Source organism: Carassius carassius, chromosome 5, assembly GCF_963082965.1.
Source record: "Carassius carassius chromosome 5, fCarCar2.1, whole genome shotgun sequence".
Classification (NCBI taxonomy): Eukaryota; Metazoa; Chordata; class Actinopteri; order Cypriniformes; family Cyprinidae; genus Carassius; species Carassius carassius.
The window spans coordinates 41,333,429-41,355,339 of record NC_081759.1 but is presented as its reverse complement, the minus strand read 5'-3'; the positions used below and the strand labels follow the sequence as shown (position 1 = coordinate 41,355,339).

General features: G+C 36.1%; 1 protein-coding gene and 1 long non-coding RNA gene across 2 annotated transcripts in view; one reads left to right on the top strand and one right to left on the bottom strand.

Annotated features, from left to right (window-relative positions):
* LOC132141623 (uncharacterized) overlaps positions 1 to 1,237 on the bottom strand; it is a 1,702-nt gene extending 465 nt beyond the window's left edge. Inside the window, exons 1-2 of the long non-coding RNA XR_009433907.1 lie at positions 977 to 1,237; positions 1 to 123 (exon numbers count right to left, since the gene is read on the bottom strand). The exon at positions 1 to 123 is cut by the window's left edge and continues 465 nt beyond it. This is a non-coding gene — a long non-coding RNA (uncharacterized LOC132141623). The remainder of the gene's footprint in view (positions 124 to 976) is intronic.
* LOC132141622 (hexokinase-2-like) overlaps positions 1 to 7,286 on the top strand; it is a 30,378-nt gene extending 23,092 nt beyond the window's left edge. The window contains exons 13-18 of the mRNA XM_059551307.1: positions 1,254 to 1,349; positions 1,494 to 1,593; positions 2,920 to 3,103; positions 4,110 to 4,265; positions 4,955 to 5,191; positions 7,113 to 7,286. Coding sequence (XP_059407290.1) covers positions 1,254 to 1,349; positions 1,494 to 1,593; positions 2,920 to 3,103; positions 4,110 to 4,265; positions 4,955 to 5,191; positions 7,113 to 7,254 — 915 coding nt within the window. The 3' untranslated portion in view covers positions 7,255 to 7,286. The remainder of the gene's footprint in view (positions 1 to 1,253; positions 1,350 to 1,493; positions 1,594 to 2,919; positions 3,104 to 4,109; positions 4,266 to 4,954; positions 5,192 to 7,112) is intronic.
* Positions 7,287 to 21,911: the final 14,625 nt, after the last annotated feature.

Sequence of the window (21,911 nt, the reverse complement as noted above, 5' to 3'; positions counted from 1 at the left end):
AGAGGTCACTGTGCTATTAAAAACATTCTATAAGTTTAAGAACTCATCACTTTCTACATTGCTGCCTGTTTGGCTCCGCCCACCGATTCTACATCGCTGCCTGTTTAGCTCCGCCCACCGATTCTACATCATTGCCTGTTTGGCTCCACCCACCGATTCTACATCATTGCCTGTTTGGTTCCGCCCACCGATTCTACAGCATTGCCTGTTTGGCTCCACCCACCGATTCTACAGCATTGCCTGTTTGGCTCCACCCACCGATTCTACAGCATTGCCTGTTTGGCTCCACCCACCGATTCTACAGCATTGCCTGTTTGGCTCCACCCACCGATTCTACAGCATTGCCTGTTTGGCTCCACCCACCGATTCTACAGCATTGCCTGTTAGGCTCCGCCTACCGATTCTACATCACTGCCTGTTTGGCTCCACCCACCGATTCTACATCGCTGCCTGTTTGGCTCCACCCACCGATTCTACATCGCTGCCTGTTTGGCTCCACCCACCGATTCTACATCATTGCCTGTTTGGCTCCACCCACCCCCACCGATTCTACATCATTGCCTGTTTGGCTCCACCCACCGATTCTACATCATTGCCTGTTTGGCTCCGCCTACCGATTCTACATCGCTGCCTGTTTGGCTCCACCCACCGATTCTACATCGCTGCCTGTTTGGCTCCACCCACCGATTCTACATCATTGCCTGTTTGGCTCCACCCACCCCCACCGATTCTACATCGCTGCCTGTTTGGCTCCGCCTACCGATTCTACAATGCTGCCTGTTTGGCTCCGCCTACCGATTCTACATCGCTGCCTGTTTGGCTCCACCCACCGATTCTACATCATTGCCTGTTTGGCTCCACCCACCCCCACCGATTCTACATCGCTGCCTGTTTGGCTCCGCCTACCGATTCTACAATGCTGCCTGTTTGGCTCCGCCTACCGATTCTACATCGCTGCCTGTTTGGCTCCGCCCACCTGCGGATTAATTTACAAGTCAAGTCACCTTTATTTATATAGCGCTTTTAACAGTACAGACTGTAACAAAGCAACTGAACAGCCTTAAATAGGAAAATAGTGTCAATAATGCAAAAAGGCAGTTCATGATTGAGTTCAATGATGTCATCATCCAGCTCAGATCAGTTTAAATAGTATCTGTGCAATCAAGTCCACAAACAAGGCACAATTCCATGCAGAGTTTTCCAAAAAGACTGAAAGATTGAGTCCACTGTGTTCCCATCTGTCTTCCTCACAGGGCGTCTTGATAAAGTGGACGAAGGGCTTCAAGGCCTCGGGGTGCGAGGGAGAAGATGTGGCCACGCTGCTGAAAGACGCCATCCATCGCAGTGAGGTCAGCACCGCAGCAGTCTCAAGCGCTGACTGAACAGTTCATGCACTTGTTACTGCAGATGCAAATACTCTAGTGGATGTTCAGTCAGATCTGGGCCTCTCTGATAATGCATCTCGGTCTCTGTCTGCTTTTGTTTCTTCGCAGGAGTTTGATCTGGATGTGGTAGCTGTGGTGAATGACACCGTGGGCACCATGATGACTTGTGGGTACGAGGATCCTCAGTGTGAAGTGGGGCTCATTGTCGGTGAGTGAGATTGCTCGATCTGGTTTAGTGATTGTTTAGTTCCTCAATATGCAGTTGAACGCCCAAGTCTTAATTTAAATGTGCATTCCCAAAAGGGGTTTGGAAGTTGATGAAAAGCAAATAATTAAGTTGAATGTAAAATTGTGGCTGCACCTTTAATTGAAATACAAGTGAATTTGCATTATAGCTTAGTGTGGTAATCAAATCAAACATTGCACTTTAATTAAAAAAAACGATATAGTCTATTGCACCGCATGTGTCAGAGGGAAGAGAAGCAGTAAATCCTGCTTTCCGTCAACTCCATCTGCGCATGTGCAGTCAGTTAACATGCAGTTTAACATTTCCATCTTTCTTCCTGTGGATAAAAGTTGACAGTGTTTCACCAGTATTCCTACTGTGAAAAGTGACTTGACTTGACAAAATAAAGCATTCATTATGCATTAAATATGCATTGCTAAGAACTTCATTTGAACAAATTTAAATGTGATTTTTTTTTCAATATTTAGATGTTTTTGCTCCCTCAGATTCCAGATTTTAAAATATTATCCTCCTTACAAACCAGACATCAATGGAGAGATGATTTATTCAGCTTTCAGATGATGCATAAATCTCAATTTTGAGAAATTGACCCTTATGACTGGTTTTGTGCTCCAGGGTCACATAATAAATATAATAATGTAATAATAGTAGTGATGAGGATGATGATGACGATACTAATAATAAGCCTTTTATATATATAATTTCTAAATTAAATAAAAATAAGGCAATTACAAAAAAAATAATAATAAGAAGAAAAGATTCATGAACCGTAACTACAGTAAGATCACACAAAAGTAATGTTATTGAAATTATTATTAATGAAATATTAGCTAAATATTTTACATCTAATGGGAACAGCTTACAAAGAAGTTTGGGAACCCCGACATTAGCCAATAAAATATTAAAAGGAAGTGGAATTCAAATTATGCATACTTATATGTGTGCTATATATATATATATAATATTTGCAGTAGCTTTAGGCAACTGGTATCTTGATTTAGTGATTTGCTGAGGCTGCATGAAGTCGATTCATCCCAAATTCACACTGGTTTGGCTGCCATTATATTCATTTTATAATGTAAAACATAACCTTTTTTTTTTTGTGATGTATTTGCCATCATCCATCAAATGGAATGCCTCTTGCTTTGATGTTTTATCAAGGTGTTTTATATTTTCATGCTTAGTGTTGATATCTTCGATCATTTTTGGAGACACTGTACTGTTTGTGCACAGCATCATTTACTGTATGAGTGTATTTGTGAACCGCTCGTCGTCGTCTTCCTGCAGGCACAGGGACTAACGCATGCTACATGGAGGAGATGTCAAACGTTGAGCTGGTGGATGGGGATGAAGGGCGTATGTGTGTGAACATGGAGTGGGGAGCGTTTGGGGACCATGGGGAGCTTGATGATGTTTGCACAGAGTTTGATCGAGCTGTGGATGACCAGTCCACTTACCCTGGGAAACAGCGGTGAGAGTCTTTATACCATGTCAGCTTCGCTTTAGAGGAATGCTGCCTGATATGTGTCTGATATGAGGCAGCTCAAACACCAATGCTGGCGTCACTTGCTTCCAGTCATACATGAAATAGATTTTCTTTAAGTGCTATTACTTATTTATAGGTGACTCAATAGAAGTACATTATGGATAAGCTTGCAGAATTTAAACCTAATGCACATCTTAGATCATTGGCTTCAGGTCAGCTCCGAGCAATGCCTTGGGTTCGTTTCAGATGTGATGAAACTGGAAGCTAGTAGATTTAAGACCTAACTCTGAGCCCGTTTCTACATCTGGGTTCTCCGGCATACAAGTTTGACATTTTTTCGACAGAATGGAAAAGGAAATGTTTTATAGGATTTTCAAGATGCTTATTTCCTCACAATAATTATCTCTGAAAATCTCCCCATGACTTTCAAACCTAATTCACACTTGTGCACTTTAAAACCCAAGGGTGAATGAGAAACGAGAAGGGCAAGATTTTCATTTAATTCCTGGCGTATCTTTTTCATTCTGAAATTTCTTTTTTTTTAAAGATTGTATTATTTTTTTAAATAATAACAATTAAATACTTTCTGTATTAAAAATAACACATTTAATATTAAAATTACTTATTAAATACCATTAAAATATTTATTAAAAATACCATTATCTATTTTATTTACTTTTTTATTATAATAATTTAAAAAACCTTTTTTACATTGTAGTATTTTTTAATTAAGAACTATTAAATGAACTTATTAAAAATAATACATTTAAATAAATGAAAACTAATTTAATAAAAAAAAAAGATGAATTACTATAAGGTGCACCACAGTGACCAAAGAGCTGAGTAAAACCTGTGTGAAAGAAAAAAAACAGTATGTTGAAATAAAAAAACTCTTCTCCCTAATCGTTTCTGTGCAATGTTATAATCCAAAATTGTCCAAGGTTTGTGTAAATATGCCTTATTGAGGGCTGATGAATAATGTGATTCTCAGGTATGAGAAGATGATCAGCGGGATGTACCTCGGAGAGATTGTCAGACACGTGCTCCTGGACTTCACTGATAAAGGCCTGCTGTTCAGAGGAAAGCTTTCAGAGAGACTGAAGACACGAGGGATCTTCGAAACCAAGTTCCTGTCGCAGATCGAGAGGTGAGTGTGTGTGTGTGTGTGTGTGTGTGTGTCTCTCTCTCTCTCTCTCTCTCTCTCTCTGTGTGTGTGTGTGTGTCTCTCTCTCTCTCTCTCTCTCTCTCTCTCTCTCTCTCTCTCTGTGTGTGTCTCTCTCTCTCTCTGTGTGTGTGTGTGTGTCTCTCTCTCTCTCTCTCTCTCTCTCTCTGTGTGTGTGTGTGTCTCTCTCTCTCTCTCTCTCTCTCTCTCTCTCTCTCTCTCTCTCTCTGTGTGTGTCTCTCTCTCTCTCTGTGTGTGTGAGTGTGTCTCTCTCTCTCTCTCTCTCTCTCTCTGTGTGTGTGTGTGTGTGTGTGTGTGTGTGTGTGTGTGTGTGTGTGTGTAGAAGAGTCCGACACCAGACACTGCTGTCTGAGCCTCTGGGGTCTTCTGTTTTGCTTCAGATGATATAGAAATGCTAAGCACAATGATTATGTCCAATATTATTTGATCTGCCTAAGGCATCTCGGCACGTTTAATTAGATTTATAGTGTTTTCTATTGTTCAGTCACAACGGGAACATTTCCAGCCGAGGACCACCTGTAAATATTGGCATGTTTTTGACATGTTTATATTCCGTCTTTGGGGAAACTAATCCAGTCGTCCTGTTTTGTGAACCCTTGTTTGTGGTGTATTTGTTCTGTGATTACTGAGGAGTACTGTGCTGTTTCTGGCAGCGATCGTCTGGCGCTGAGGCAGGTGCGCTCCATCCTGCAGCACCTGGGTTTGATCAGCAGCACGTGTGATGACAGTATTCTGGTGAAGGAGGTGTGCAGTGTGGTGTCCAAGCGTGCGGCGCAGCTGTGTGGAGCCGGTCTGGCGGCCGTGGTGGACAAGATCCGACTGAACCGAGGCCTTCAGACGCTCCGCATCACTGTAGGAGTGGACGGCACGCTCTACAAGCTCCACCCGCAGTGAGTGGCCTGGATTAGACTGAATCTCATGGAAGAAAAATAATGACAAAACGTCTTCGAAAACAAAAAAGCATGTTGAATTGCACTGAAATTGAAAAAATAATGCATTGCATTAACAGTGAGTGAAATGTTTTGAATTGCAATTTAACATGCTTTTTTATTTTTTAAAGACATTTGCTGTTATCTTTCTTCCACAGAATCTCTTTTGTAGATAATATCTGCCACTGATAATTGAGATGTATTTAAATGAGCGGTTCATAAAATGAGTTGACATTCTACATGAAGCACATGGGCTTTTGTGAGGGGAGGAAAAAGATGAGCTGATGTCATTGTGCCACAACAGCTTGAGCGGAGGGTCAGATCACCTGACTCTTCATTAATGCCAGTGATCTCTTTACTTCAGCTATAGCTGAGGTTATTTCTCCCCCTTACTAGACGTTACAGCTGGTTTTATTACATGTTTTCCTCGTTCTAGTCAGTGATGGACTGTCATAGGCAACATACGGCCAATATTCCTCACAGCTGATCTTTCATCCACACATCTGTTCTGAGATCAAATACTAGTGCACGATTACAGCTTCAATTTAGAGGTTTTCTACAAACTCCAATATTCTTTTTAATGGAAAAAAGTCAAGCCACTGTTCACAGGTTAGGAGTCAGTACAGCTTTAATTTTTTTAGTTTCTAAAGAATATGAATACTTTTATTTAGCAAGTACACGTTAAATTGAATAAAAGTGACCTTGAAGACATTTAATAAGGTTACAGAAGATTTCTTATTTTTTTCCTAATTCTTTTTTTTTATATAAATTATGTTCTATTGAACTTTTTGAAATCCTAAAATATATTTCTGTTTCCATTTATTTAATTGGTATTTTTTTCAGCAGTACTTCATCATATTTTCATGATTTCTGAAGATCATGTGACACTGGAGACTGGAGGAATGACGCTGAAAATACAGCGGAGCATCACAGAAATAAATTACAGCTTTGAATATATTAAAATAGAAAAATGCAATTTTAAAATTGTAATATTTTTTCACAGTATTACAGTTTTTACTGTGTTTTTTATCAAATAAATTCAGCCTTAGTGAGCATAAGAGACATCTTTCAGAAGCATTTAAAAACTCTTACCAACCCCAACATTTTGAAAAGTTGAATGTGTTACTTAAGGTAAAAAACTGTCAGGTGAAGCAAAATTATTTATTTATTTATTTATTTATTTATTTATTTTTTTTTTCAGGATGACTTTTGACATGCAAAGGTTTTTTCCTTCAGCGACCCGCTCTGATAAAAACAACACTTTGATTCTCATTTAGAGTTTGAGAGGAGTTAAGCCAAGTGTCTGTCCTGATTTGGTCGTTTCAGCTTTATTCACATGAATAAATAAATGATTATTGATTATTGGCTGTTAAAAAAGGGACCAGATATTTGGTATATTCTGTCTTTTACAATAGGAGACAAGTCAACATATAGGGCTGGGAAAATAAATCCATGCATCGCGAATCAAGAAATGATTCAGCATCGATTCTGAGATTTTCCAAATGCGCCGCGATTCTTTCTTGAATGAATGAATTTTATAAATGAATTTTTCCCGCATGCTTTAGAAACACCCATACTCTGCGCCAGACGATTTGATTGAGTTTGTCTTGTTATTACCTAAAACTAAAGCTGTCATTATTTTACAGTGAAATAAAGCTGAATATTAAATGAAAAAAAAAAACCCACATTAAGGTCAAAAATCGAAACTAAATTAAAAACAGGAAATATAACAATTAAAGCAAATGCAAAATATTAATAAATGCTGCAGTAGTGCACAATTATAATCCTGAAGTAACACTGATCGAGAGTTTTGAAAAGTGTAGAATTAACATGCATTGTAAAAGAAAAGCTGATTTTGTGGTCTTCCTCATTGTCTCGTCAGCTTCTCCTCCATCATGAGAGAAACCCTGAGAGACCTGGCCCCCCGCTGTGAGGTCACTCTCCTCCAATCAGAAGACGGCAGCGGGAAAGGTGCCGCCCTCATCACGGCCGTGGCCTGTCGATTAAGAGATGCTAGAAAGTAGAGACCAGTCAAGACTGAGCTTCCACTGAAACAACACTCCTGTCTGTCAAAGAATGTCTTATTTATTTGATGCTTTAGATCATGGACTCGGCGTATGCTGATGGGAGATTGTTTGTAGAAAAAAACGTCTAACTATTATGTGTATTGTTACTGATTTGAATGACTGTACCGTCTGAGAAAGATTTTATCGACCTGTTGAGCTGTGAAAGATTGTAATTTATTTCCGTTCATGCATATATACAATATAATCCAGGCTGCAGATTCTTCTGTTCATTTAGTGCACTCTTAAAAATGCCATAAAAGAGCCATTCAGTCAAAGAACCATCTCTTTCTTTCCTTTATCTTCTGTGGCATTGTGAAGCACCTTTATTTTGACGAGTGTAGGTGAGTAAACGTAAGTGTTTTGTGCTGAACTCTTCCTTCTAAAGGACTAGTTCACTGAGAAAACGGTTCCTTTAAATTGCTTAAATCATGATTCTTCTGATCTCTTAAATTGCGTCTGTGCTGCTGTTCTCGTTACTGAGGTCCACTGAGATGAAGCTAATTGAATTAGTCTTCTGATGTTGGTCTGAAGAAAGCTGTCAAGATGCAAGCTTTTTAAAGGCTAACTTGATGGTTTGAGTGCTGGACTGGAAGTTGTGTATAATATCGACTAATGCAATCTGAATACACACGAGCCTCCTGTATACAGATGAAGTAAATGTTGTAAATGGCAGGTGAACTCATCACCGTTCGATGGCAAGAGCCTCACGCTGTGAAAATGAACGCATCTTTTCTCTCAGCGCTTCTGGGATATTTCTTATTGATGAATGTTTCCATTGCTGATCAGAGTCGTGCGTCGCAGTTTATCGCAAGGGTTTCTCCAAAAAGATGTAAGGTGCAGTTTTCTTTGAGCAAATATTGAGTGAGTGTCATTTTGTCAGACTTTTCAATAAGAAACCTTCTGCAAACACAGCACAGAAATATTCCTTCGGCTGATTTCTCACTCTTTTTTTTAAATTTTATCTACATGAACACTGCAGGCTCTGGCATTAAGAAATGACATGTGCACAATAGCAAAGCTGATGCTTTTAGCAGAAGTGCAGTAGAAATTACCTTTAACTCGCTTGTTTTTTCAGTTTAATTTTTTTTAAGCAAGATCTCTGGACACAAACTCCAGATGTGTGCAGGACGCTCAAAGACTGTTTAAATGTGTTGCTGTGTTGAAATAAACATTTTTTTAAAATGATAAATCATAATGAGGTGTTTCTTCAACACTAGGACTTGATTTTTACAGCTTGAGTAATTTACTGTCACTACATTTCAGTTAAACTGAAAAAAAATTGCAGTTGTAATCATCTAAACTAAGAACGTAATAATTGTAAGACCATCGATATCTCCGTGAAGGGATAAATTTGTCACCCTTGTGTCCTTTCCATCACAACTCGTAATTTATGTTAAAGTTATAGTGGTTTCCAAGGAAACAGAGCATGCAATAAAATAATGCATGTGTTAAAAAATGAGAAAAATAAAACTGAAGGTCACCAGGAACAGAATGTTTTTTTAATTTTATTTTGCATCAGTTAATCTAATCATACAAGAAGTTTGAAAATATTATACTATATTATAGAGTCCGATGTTGAAATGTCCTCACTTCCACTGCTGAATGATTTGAGATGCGATGAAAAAGATATTGTTGGGGGAAATTATTGTGAATATGTCGCATGTGTGCAAGTAATGCGTGCAACTGCTATAGGTTTTTTAGAAATTAATATTTGGATTCAGCAGGTGCACGGTTAATGGATCAATTGTGGTTTCATATGAGAATTAATGGCTTTTAAAAGGAACGCCAAGAGCATGTTTTTAAAATACACACACACACACACACACACACACACACACACACACACAAAAAGCACATTTTCCGCCCAGTTTGGCTCGCTTCACTGAACAGGGAGCACCAGAGGATCATTGTTATGCACTAAACTGAGAATACCTCTCAAAATGAACCTGTGCCTCGTTTATTCTCTTTCAGATTTAACTACTTCTGTGACCTGGAGAATGAAGACTAAATTATCCTTTAATTGTTTTCTAAAATGTCAAATCCATAATGAAACCGGTTTTAAAAGCTGGTTTCAAATGAGGCCACGATTAAACCTGCACTTCTGTATGCTTTATCAATTAAAGGGCAACTTGATCATTTTCTTGTCCAACTTTGGCGCTTTTAATTCAGTTTTGACCCTGGAACATGAAACCAGACATAAAGGTGTTTTTACAATTGAGATTTATACATCATCTGAAAGCTGAATAAATCATCTCTCCAGTGATGTGTGGTTTGTGAGGAGGACAATATTTGTAAAATCTGGAATCTGAGGGAGCAAAAAAGTCTAAATATTGAGAAAATCATCTTTAAAGTTGTTCAAATGAAGCTCTCAGCAATGCATATTACTAATCAAACAAAGTTTTAGGTAGAAAATTCCCAAAATATCTTAATGGAATATGATCTTTACTTAATATCCTAATGATTGTGACCCATACAGTGTATTGTTGTCTATTTCTACAAATACACCTGTGATACTGATGACTGCTTCTGTGCTGCAGGGACACATATAATAAATAATACATTTCTGGACACTTTCTGGAAACACCTGAGACTTGTATAACATATTGTATAATAGGTCTCCTTTAATAATCTTTCATAACTCACACAGAGAAAGAGAGAGAGTATGTGCAAACGGTAATAGTACTATTACATTTACAATAATTTAGTACTAGGAAAGATGTAATGGTCTGTAACACACTCCCATTAGATGCCATTATATATGATTGAAGTGTGAATGTGTGTAATCTTGTTTTGCACTAGAGGAGAGAAATCCTGCAGGTTTTCGGTGAGTAAACGACGGTGAGATTATTTTCATGTGAACTATTCCTTTAGATTGTCTTGCTTTTAGGAAAGATTTGCACAATGTAAACAGATGCAGTGTGATATAGTTCAAAAGGTTTTGGGTCAATGTGACAATAATAATAATAATTCTAATTGCAAATGTACAAAATGTAGTATTTTGAACTAATTGGTGTTCCTGAAAAACTCTGTGCAGTTAAGTGTGTTTTCAAGGTCTGCAGCCGGTTCAGGTCTATGTTCATGATCTCAGTGTGCACTTCAGTGCTCGTGTGTCAGGTATACGATGAAGGATCTCATCAAAGGTGACCCTAAACTCAAAAAGGGCAACAATGAGACGGGTTCTGTTCAAAGCGTCATGCTATTATCGGATGAACTCCTCTGAGACTCGCTCATAAGGCAGTGCATCCATTAAAATATGATTCTGTTTGTTTGTGCTCCAGCTTCTTGCTTGTGCAATGCTCTGCTTTTGATGTGCACTTGATCAAGAGTAAATAATCCTGAGAACATTTCACAGCAGAATGTGTTACAGATATAGCATTAACGTTGATACACCTTTAAAGCATTGTCAGATGTGTGTGCATTAATTAGTGCTGTTTGCTACAGTAATTAATATTGCTCATACTTAATGTTATGGATTTAAACAAACTATAACTAGGACTTTTCATGCGACTCTTTCGGCTCGGATGTGCATTATTTTTCTAAGAATTCAATCACTTCTGTTTAAAATCTTTCTAATCTAAAGTGTTTTCTACACTTCAAAGGTTTTGTGTCAGTTAGATCTTCTTTCGTTAAATTTATCAAATCTGCTGTAGAGATACTTATGATGTTGAAATAGATTTCTATTCCAAATCCAAGCTCTTCCTATAAACTCTTTATTGATGAAAGAATGCTAAAAAATGTATCATGGTTTCCAAAAAAAATATTAAGCACAGTTATTTTCAAGATTGATAATAATAAGAAACGTTTGCATCAAAATCAGCACATTAAAATGATTTCTGAAGAATTATGTGACACTGCTGCAGTTAAAATATGTATTATTTTAAGATATATTCAAATAGAATTAAAAGATTAAAGCACAATATTACTGTTTTACTTTATTGTTTTTAACAGCATCATAAAATACAGCCTTGATTTTCTTTCAAAAAAGAAAAAGAAAACATTTTAATCTTACAGAAATGTAGTTGCACAGTATATCAGCGTAAGTGTGAAGTTGAAATGAAAAGATAATTTCAGAATCCTAAAAAATAAAGTTTCCCACCCAAAAAACGCACCTATTTTAAATGACACTGAATGCAGATTTACTCTGTATGAAGATTAATATTTGTTTTATGGACCATAAAATGCCAAAGCAAATGTCACTGTAATTTGACACACATGTATTCCAGTCTGAATGCCTTGACACATTAATTCAAGCGAGCACAATTTAGAAACAATATGTTTGTCCGCGCTGAAGAATCATATCCATTACAGTCTTGCAGCGATTATTTCATCAGCATGAGTGACAGTCTCCGCTATCAGCAGGTGTTTGTCGTACAATCATCACGCTGGTTCTCCCTGTCCAGAGTAGAGTTGCACAAACCTGTTTTTAGATATCTTTAAATGTTTTTATGAAGGCAATGAAATCAGTGCCTGGTGTTGGCTAGAGAAGCGCTCTTGTTTATGCCAGGTGTGCAGTTTCTCTCTGTCACACACACACACACACACACTTGAGGAAAGCAAGACACCTGCGCAGATCCACTGGGAGATTAAAAACAGAGACTCTGGGAAGTAAGGTAGAATAATAACACCTAGAGCTGAGGCATAATGAGGGGACACAGGGGAAAACGAGCCAGTTTCCATCCTTTTCAATCCGTTAGCAGGAGCCAGTGGAAGTCTGACATGTGATGATTATTTCACTCAGTACAGAACTAGGGCTGAATGCTGGAAAGTTGGAGCCTGGAGCCCAGGATTAAGAGAAGAAGTAGAAGTTCATCCCATGCAACAAACCCTTTGGCATGGAATAACTGAATTTAACTGAACCATATAATTCTAGACGGTTTTGGAGAAGAAGCCTCAGAGAATGGAAAATCAGTGCATGCACAAGCAAGCCTCGTGATGAAAACAGAGCTGTGTCTTTGTTTAACAGGCCTCTCTCTCGCCTTCAGAATAGGCCAATCAGTCAGACTGAACCGTGTTTATTTCAGAGTTTCTTTCTCCAGAATGTGCCATCATTCGCATCAGCTGAGGATCTCTTAAACGGACATCCCTGCATTAGTTGTCACACAATAAGACGGCAGATGGCAGCTCATGAAAAGATGGTCTGCGTACTGTTTAGCGAACAGGAGCAGAAATATCTCCGAGTATTTTAGTTCACTGCAGTCTTGTCTCTATGGAAAAAAACCATCACGTACTGTCACCTAGAGCTTCGTTCGTTCTTGATGCACGGCTCAAAATGCTAGAATTATGTCAACAGAATAAACAGAAGTGGATTTGTATTTTGTTACCTGGTTGCAGGAGAAGTAGGGTGCTTGCTTTTGCAAACCGTCTAGTGTTTCTGAGATGTTTAGGACTCTCATCGCTCCTCTATAAATTGCCTGCCAACTGTAAATGATATATTTGATCGCTTTGAGAAATAGTAGCACATCTTTCCTCAACAAGCTGTCTGTGGTTCTACATAAAGAACCTTTAACACTCCGGAGACCTTTCAAATGCACAAAAGGTTCTTTAGATTATTAATGTTCTTCACACAAAGAAAACATAAATAAGCCCCGTCTTCAAATAAACTGGAAAAGGAAAAATGTTTTATTTGCAAATAAACAGAAAACAGAAAGATGACTGTGAAACACAGTTTGTCATTTCAAGGTTTCTGAATGGACCCATGTGTCTTCTTTTGGATGACAGATAGTTAATTATTTACCAGTCCTCTGCCTTCTTCTATACGCTCTCTGTTTTCTGCGATGCCTCCTCCAGCAACAATAACTGCAGCTATTTCAAGCGCAAAATAGATTAAGACATGCTTTTTTAGGTGTTAAATAATAGCGTCATTTAACAGGTGCAAATGTTAGTAACTTGTGTTGCATGATTGGTTTGAATAACGTCCTCCTATGCATTTTAGGTCTAAAAGGGAAACTCCTACAAATGCATATTCAATAAGGTCAGGTGCAGAAATAACTGTGTCCAAGCCTTTTCAGCATGAATTCTTCACTGTGTGTCCGTAGTAAATCCTGACAGTATCCTTTAAGACAAGTGTTAATTAAAATACATAGTGTTTTTTGGATCCATACAGGAAATGTTTGTGATTAAAGACATGCTTTCTGATTCCCTGATGTGGGGTTAGTCTGAGAACAAATCTTGAAATCAAGACATTTGTCAGAAATCAGTCAGAATGATTGGTTGATGTTTCTCTCCCTTAGTGGAGCTGATCTGTTGGCTCTGTATGTTTCGTGATGCATTAATGCTCACAATGTGATTTTGTTAAGCGCGATAGGTTGCCATGAGCAGAATTTAATTAATGTATACCTGCTGACGCAATCTGTTAAAGTGCAAGCGAGAGGTTCATTCTTCCTTCATCGGCTGATTGGATCATCTCCTGGAGTGAGAAATGCAGCCATGCAGATGATTTGTTAGAAGAGGTTAATGACTAGGAAAGATGTGCTTTGGTAACCTTCTATTTCAACATTACTGGGTTTGGTATGTAGACAATCTTAGCTCTCCTCTCACTTACTGCGAGTTGTCCTCTTCATAATTACCCGCACACTTTCCGCAATGTGCTTATTAACATTTTTCGATGAATGCCTTTCTGAATCAGAGGAAAGCTCATCTGTGTGTCTGTGCATGTGTAAGAACACAATGTCTTGGTGTTTCTTTAGTTGAGAGATGTGCAGCTTGCATGTGAAAGTGGAGCTTATTTGAAAATAAAGCTATTATATAAGGGACAGTTCCCTTTTCGCACTGGATGCTGTGGGGAACGAAACGACCCAGCTATGAGGATTGACTATATGAAAGTGTAAAAACGCTTTTTCATTGACACTGTCACCTTCGGCTTTCGCACTGGGAGCTCAATCCCCTCTGCAGTAAAAATCTCTTCTTTAAGCTAAAACCGTGCTTCATGTGGTAACATCTACATGAGAAGTTTGAGTTGAAATGATTAATTAATGCAATTTTAAAAAATAAGACCCTGAAGTATTTCTTATAAATAAAAAGAAGGTAAAAGAAATTAATTAAAAGTAGGTTAACCTTCAGAAAAGATTAATAAGCTACCTCACAAGATCAAACTGAATATATACAGAACAGACCAAAAGTTTGGAAACATTACTATTTTTAATGTTTTTGAAAGAAGTTTCTTCTGCTCATCAAGCATTCAAGTGATCAAAAATACTGAAAATAAATGTAATATTGTGAAATATTATAACAATTTAAAATAATTGTTTTTAAATGTATTATACTTTAAATTATCATTTATTTCTGTGATGCAAAGCTAAATTTTTAGGATCATTATCACATGATCCTTTAGAAATCATTCTAATATGATGATTCATTATCAAAGTTGGAAACAGTTCTGCTGCTTAATGTTTTTTCAGAACGTGTGATACTTTTTAGGATACTTTGATGAATAAAAAAAAAAGAAGCTATGTTTTTAAAATATAAATATTTTGTAATAACAATATACACTACTGGTCAGTAATTTGGGGTCAGTAATTTATTTTTCTTTCTTTTTTTTAAAAATAAAATCAATACTTTTATTCAGCAAGGATGTGTTAAATTGATAAAAAGTGATAGTAAAGAAAATATATTATTAGAATTTATTTTTATTTTGAATAAATGCAGTTCTTTTTAACCTTTTATTGATCAAATATATTAGACAGCAGAACTGTTTCCAACACTCATAATAAATCAGAATATTAGAATGATTTCTAAATGATCATGTGATCGACTGATGTTACATGTGACACTGAAGACTGGAGGAATGATGCTGAAAATTCAGCTTTGCATCACAGGAATAAATTATTTTTTTTAAAGTATATTCAAATAGAAATCTATTATTTTAAGTTGTAATAATATTTCACAATATTACTGTTTTTTCTGTATTTTTGATCAAATAAATGCAGGCTTGATGAGCAGAAGAAACTTCTTTCAAAAACATTAAAATAGTACTGTTTCCAAACGTTTGGTCTGTACTGTATATATTTATAAAAAACACTGAACATGCTTTCTAATTTAATGCCCCCCTCCCATTTTTTATTGTCTAGAAAATCATAAAAAAAATATTAAAAACAATTATAAAACAAACGTATAATTAAATTGGCAAAATGCATTAACTTAAAAAAAAAAAAAGCATAAATGGCATTGAAAATTTAATCAAAATGTAATTCTCTTGATCACAGGTTTGAATGTTTGAGCTTTGTATGCAATATGTGTAAAACACTGAAAAATGGAATGTGATTATTTATTTGTCTGATGTGAAATCTTTGGTTTAAAAATGTATTTTTACTGGTATGAAAAAAAAACAGCAGACAAACCCCTCATAACATTTTATTATTTTTCTTTCACGGCTACATTTGAAGCAATTTACACTGCACTCAGGGTACACGGCTCATGCATTCCCTTTTGTGTTGCTGACTCAATGCTCAATTTTTCAATTTCCCCTCTAATAATTCTTTTCAGGATGTCTACAATGCAATGAAAAATTCCCAGATTGGCAAAAATGACTGAATTCTGCTGTGTATATCTATCTAGCAAACTGAAAACAGACAGACGTCACCCCAAATCTGAAAACCAACTGTACACATGCCTTATACAACAATATTACTATTGCTCGCTGGCACAGACTGCTGAAAGACGGCTGTGTCTAGATCTTTAGTTGATCTCTTTAAGATGAGCGCTATGGAAGAGTGTCAGAGATAAACAGCACACTCTGTATCTGTGATTACCAATTTTAGAAGGCTATAGTAAGAGTGGATCATTTGGCTTAACCTGGCTTTAGTGCGCCGATCCCTTCATTTCTGACTTGAGTGCCTTTGTCTGACAGACACCGGGGGATTCTGGGGAACGAGGAGTTAAAAGGCTTTCATCGATGTTTTATGCACGTTTCATGCACTGAAATAGCATTGTTGGTGACGTAATACATGATTACCTCTATCTTGTCCATTAAAAATCATAATATCCTTTCTGTAGGGTCTTTATTGACAGTCTCTGAGAAAACTTAAATTTTTAATATTTTTTTAATGGATAATTCTTCCAAAAATGAACGTTTTGTTATTATTTGCTCACCCTCTAAATGCTAAAAAAAAAAAGTGTTATATATATATAGCCTATATATTTTATTTTATTTTTTAAATTTTTTAAATATTTATTTATTTATTTTATTTTTTATTTTTTGAATAATGTTGTTAATCAAACATTTGCTGGTAGCCATTGACTACCATAACTTTTTTTTTTTTTTAACATTCTATCTATGGCAACTGACGACCATCTTTCTTCAAAACATCTTCTTTTATGTTCAACAGAAGACAGAAATTCATAGAAATATAGAACAATCCCTTTAAGGCTTCTGAGTCCACTTCTATTTATCCTTATTTTTTTAAGTGGTCTGTTTAATAGTTAATAGTTAATAGTTACTTATTTTAGTTCAAGAGTGACAAGAACAGAAAACATCTCACAGCACTGCAATTAAATTAATCAAAAAGGTTAAGCTTTATGTTAATTCAGTTAGATAATGATAACAAAACAAAAAAATCCTATGTTGTTGATTGTGGATCAGTTGGTTAATATATGAATATTAATATATGGTTAATATATTAATCTCGTATGAAGGTGAAATCCTATCAAATAACTATTAGACTGTGTATTTGTGAGGCTTTGAAAATACCTATTATAATAGTAAACACTAAAGTTGATCAAATTTGCATGTTGTTTTACCTGAAGCATAAAAACTGATGATTGACATTTGTTACAGCTTTTCTCTGGGATCTTATTAAAAAAAAAACAACAACAACTAATATTCATTGTTTATCTTGCCCCGAGGCCACAGCCAAGCACATCAGTTTCAGACGTTTTATATTAATATAACAAAAACACTCAGTTCAGTTGATGTAGGTTTATGCATTTGGTGACATTATACCAAACTGGTGCCTTCACAACAAACAACACAGCAGAAATGAATGGCCGTTTGTAATGCCTTCGTGTGATAAAAGTTATCTCTTCACTTTCCAGTCACCAGGACATTTTAAAAGACACATCTCGAGAAACTCGAGAAATTTTCCTGCAGCAGTGTGGAACGAGAAACTGATAAAACTGGCGAAAGGTGAAAATTATAAGCCAGATGGATGGAGAAACACAGATGGAGACCGGAATGAGGTGAGAAACAGGAGCACAGAAGAAGAGACAGAGCTCACTAATTGCCTGAGACAGACTTTAATTGATTCATTTAATAGTGTGTGTGTGTGTGTGTGTGTGTGTGTGTGTTTGTGTGTGTGTGTGTGTGTGTGTGTGTGTGAAGGAAACATGAGTTAAAGCACATGTTGATCCTCTGCATACAATGCCAGTCATGTCAAAGTGTCCGACTTTCTTTTTTCGGAAGGCTGTTTTTGTCCATACAATAAATGAGCTTCTGTTTTCCATATGCACAGAAATCTGATTTACTGTATACTTCATGCAAAAAAGTACTGACTTCTGCACTTTATGAGCTATTACAAGCCTTCTGCAGTCGTATAATATATCACAGCTTTGAGTTCAGGAGCAGCCGTGATTATAACAATAGAAAAGAAAAAAAATCATTTTTGGCATGTTTTTAACTACCCATAATTGCAATCGGTCACATGATTTAAAAAGCATTGATGTCTGACATCAGAAATATCAAACCTGGTGTGATAAATGATTTGACATCATGGATTAATCATCATTAACATTATAAAATCAGTGGTGAAACAATTTTGACTTTGGTAATTACAAAGAAAAGTCAAGCACCGTTAAATGCGGAAAGAAAAAACGAAATACTATTTTTGTAAACCATATTCCAGTAATCTTGTTTTATTTACAAGTTAACAAAATAAAGATTTTACTGTGTACTTTTGCGATATGAAAAAGAGCAGCTCATTTAGTGTTTGACAGAATAGACTGTAAATACAGGTTTGAGGTCGAGGTTCTCATTTTTGGGTGAAGTAGAAGCGATCGGCCAGAACATAATAAATGTCAAACTGACCGCCGCTATATTTTCCCTTTAACCAAAATGTCATTCAAGGAGAAAAATATTCTACGACAGAGAGCTGCGGCGGAAGACAAACAAGCACAAATAACTCGAGAGGCTTTGTGCGCATGTGATTCAATGGAAGAGCATCCTTTCGTCATTAGCCAATCAGTCTGTGTTTGATTTGAGCAATCATCTTAATAGGCATATTTGTGTTGTTTCTGCAGGAGACTCTTTTGCTATCAAGTCCATTGTGATTGAAGCTGCTGTCCTCTATAATCTGGAGGCTGTACAGGTCCATCATCAGTGATGAGGTGAGGTCTAACAGATGAGTCTCTCAGCTATTGTCCTCCTGTGGCACACACACGTCTTCACTTCTGTCCTTTCACTTATTCTTTTATTTAACCTCTCGCTCCCTCGCTCTCTGCTTCTTGCTTTCGGCTGCGATTATTGCCTCGTCTTCAACATTCTGTTTCTAGATAGTGAGGTATTTTTGCACCATTATCGCACCATGTCCAATATATGACATATCTTTGCAGTATGCTAAATATTTTGATCATTTTCAGAATTACAGTCAGTTTCCAAACTTCTGAGACCACTAGCAAAAATTCTATTCTATTCTATTCTAAAGTTCTCAAAAGAGAAATTACAAGTTCATTTTCAAAAATAGATAACCGTTTAAAAAAATGTTCAAAAATCATATTTATTATTATTATTATTTTTCATTGTGCATTCCAATTAATCTCAATCAAACTGCAGTTTTTTTGGTTAGGTTAATAAAAAATAGCAAAAAATTACAGCTAGCTAACACAATAAAAACATGGTTACATAATAAAACACATGATTTTTGAAAATGTATGGAGTTATCTGTTTTTGCAACTATACTTTTCAAATATGTATACAGTTATTTTAATTACAGATTATGTTATCAGCATAAAATGATTTAAAGGTGTATTAGTGATTCAGAAATAGTGCTGCTGAATCTTAAAGATGTCATAATTTTCTTTAAGGTTAAGAATTTAGGAGTTTTTCAGGAGTGTTAATGTGTTTGCCCCTGCTCTTAAACAATGTTTTATGAGATGTATGTGTGTTAAGAGATGCCAGGCTTGGAGCTGATGGTTTAGTCGAGGATGGATGATTAAGTCTCTCTGGTTACTGTCACTGCTCTCCAGGGAGAACAAGCAGAAAGAGATGATATTTCTAAAGCAAAGCTTCTAGACTGTTCTTCTAAATGGTAGAAGAGCATCTGGCAAGGTCACTGAAGACCATCCAGAACCCTTGAAGCCAGTTTGTTTGTTTCCCATGAAGCAGATGGGGTGTGCACGAAATTTCTGATTGTCAAACTTTTAATGAAATTTCATAACTTTTTTTGTGTGAAGTTGTTGCATTATACTGTAGGGTAGTGACACCCAAGGTAAGTTAACAAATAAATAAAAAATGTATTTTTACTTGAAATAAAATAACGTGAACATGACACTGATATAGATTTGACTGATTGTTATTGTTATTATCCGCAGAATCTGAACTTTCTGCATAGCAAAGTTTATTTGGTTGTTCCCTGCTTTAAGCTTCTTTGGTACAATCTCTGTTATACAAAGCATATATGTAGAGTTTTGTCAGGAAATTTCATCACTTTGTAAAAACTTAAAAATCTTCTCTGGCTCATTTTTGGAAACCAAAAAGTAAAAAAAAAAGAGATAAGACTGGTTCATTAAAACCTGGGGCCGTATGAAAGACATTTCTTATCTTAAGTCATAAGTTAAGATTTGCCAAGTTAAGATTCTAACTACAATTTCCATGGCGACTAAGAGATAAGATGTGTCTTTAATTCTGAAATACGTCTCCAGGTTATTTTCTGAGAAGGAGATTAGATTAGAGCAGGGGTGGGCAACCTTTCCTGCAGAGCCCCTGATATAAAAATGCTGAAGTTTCTCAACAATGTGTAATAACTGTCATTGATTGGAATTTAGTTTAATTTTACATTTTTATTTTCTTGCCTACTTTAAGTACCTTCATTGCTCCTCAGGAACTCTATGAGTTAAAAGCCCTGCCATTAGCATTGTTGCATTAAATTGCATGGTTATTATTAAAAAGAGAAGATGGCACTGGATTGAAGGCTGCAGTCATTGAATGCACTGAGAATTGTATAAATGTCCATTGGACAGTCCTTTGGCACAAATGCTAGAGTAATGAATATGTAGTAATGATAAAGTAATGTGTCTTATACTGGATTATTGTACTGTAAAACCATTCAATTTGCATGTGACTAGGAATCAAAGAAACCAAATCATGATTTTCAATGGCCCTGGGGTAGAGCAAAACTTTCAAGCACTGTTAAAAATGTGCATTGATCCAGTGGTTTATTTGTGCTTTTGATTGCTGGTGTAGATGTTTAGATATTGACCTACTAAATATTAAATATTGTAAACATGCCTTTTGAAGACACAACAGGCACAAAAATCAAAGAAAGGAGGAAAAACACCAGTTTGTCCCTAGATATCTGAGCTGCTGGTCCATCACAATGTCTTCAATTAATAATGGTATAGATTTGAGATCATTTGTATTGATTTAATGGCTTTGAAATTAATTTTTAAACAAATGTTTGATGTTCGTTTTAAATAAGTCTTATCAGTTAATCAATTTTCATCACTTTTATTTCCATTCACATGCATTCAAAATCTAAAAAGAAGGAAAAATTTAACACTTACTGAAATTCTTTGGAAAGAGGTTTAAATTCGTGATGAAACAGAAAATACATTTAGAAAATAGACGGAGTGATGCTAAAAAAAAAATGAACATTTTGTCATCATACTATAAAAGTCATTGGATATAACGGCTTCATTACTAATATTATCAAAACTATCATCATTTCATTTTGCGGGAACTGTCCCTTTAACCATGCTGCACACTGTGCTTTAATTATATTTTCCTTTTTTCTTTTTCAAATGTATCTTGTCTTGTCAGATTACACATTATGACCCCAGTAAGATATTAGAACGTGTGACATTTCAAAGGCATTAATTGGCTTTCGGTGAACATGTAACACTAAGTGATACTTTTTTTTTTTTTTTTTTCTAGTTTGAAAATATATTGAAAAACACCATTTATTGAAACCAAGCTGCACATTTCAAAACATGCAATTTTGTAACAGATGACAATAAGATGTGACAGCCTACAGTTAAATCTCCACACCTCCAGTGTTCACAAGATTGGCCCAATCACAGTCAAAGAAGCAGGCTGAATATTAAACATAAAAAGCTGAACATTATTTGTTTATTTTGTTAGGTTGCGCAGAATATCTTTCTTTCTCTTTGACCAGAACCACCTGAACAGATTCTATAAATCTTAATAAAAAAATCGAATCTCCCTCTATTATCATCTCTACTCTAACGTCAACTTCTGGACTTTGGATCAAAGCTATGGTAATTATTGATGTTTTATGAACCTCACCCAAAGTAATAAAATAAGTTGACATTTACTTGCAAAGTTACTTTTAGCCAGTAGAATGTGTGCTGCCAAAATAAGTATAAGCAGAAATAGCTGACTATCCAGTAGGTGCAAAGCTGCTAGAATGTATAAAGAAATGAAGTTTTACCCAAATATGTTCTAATAA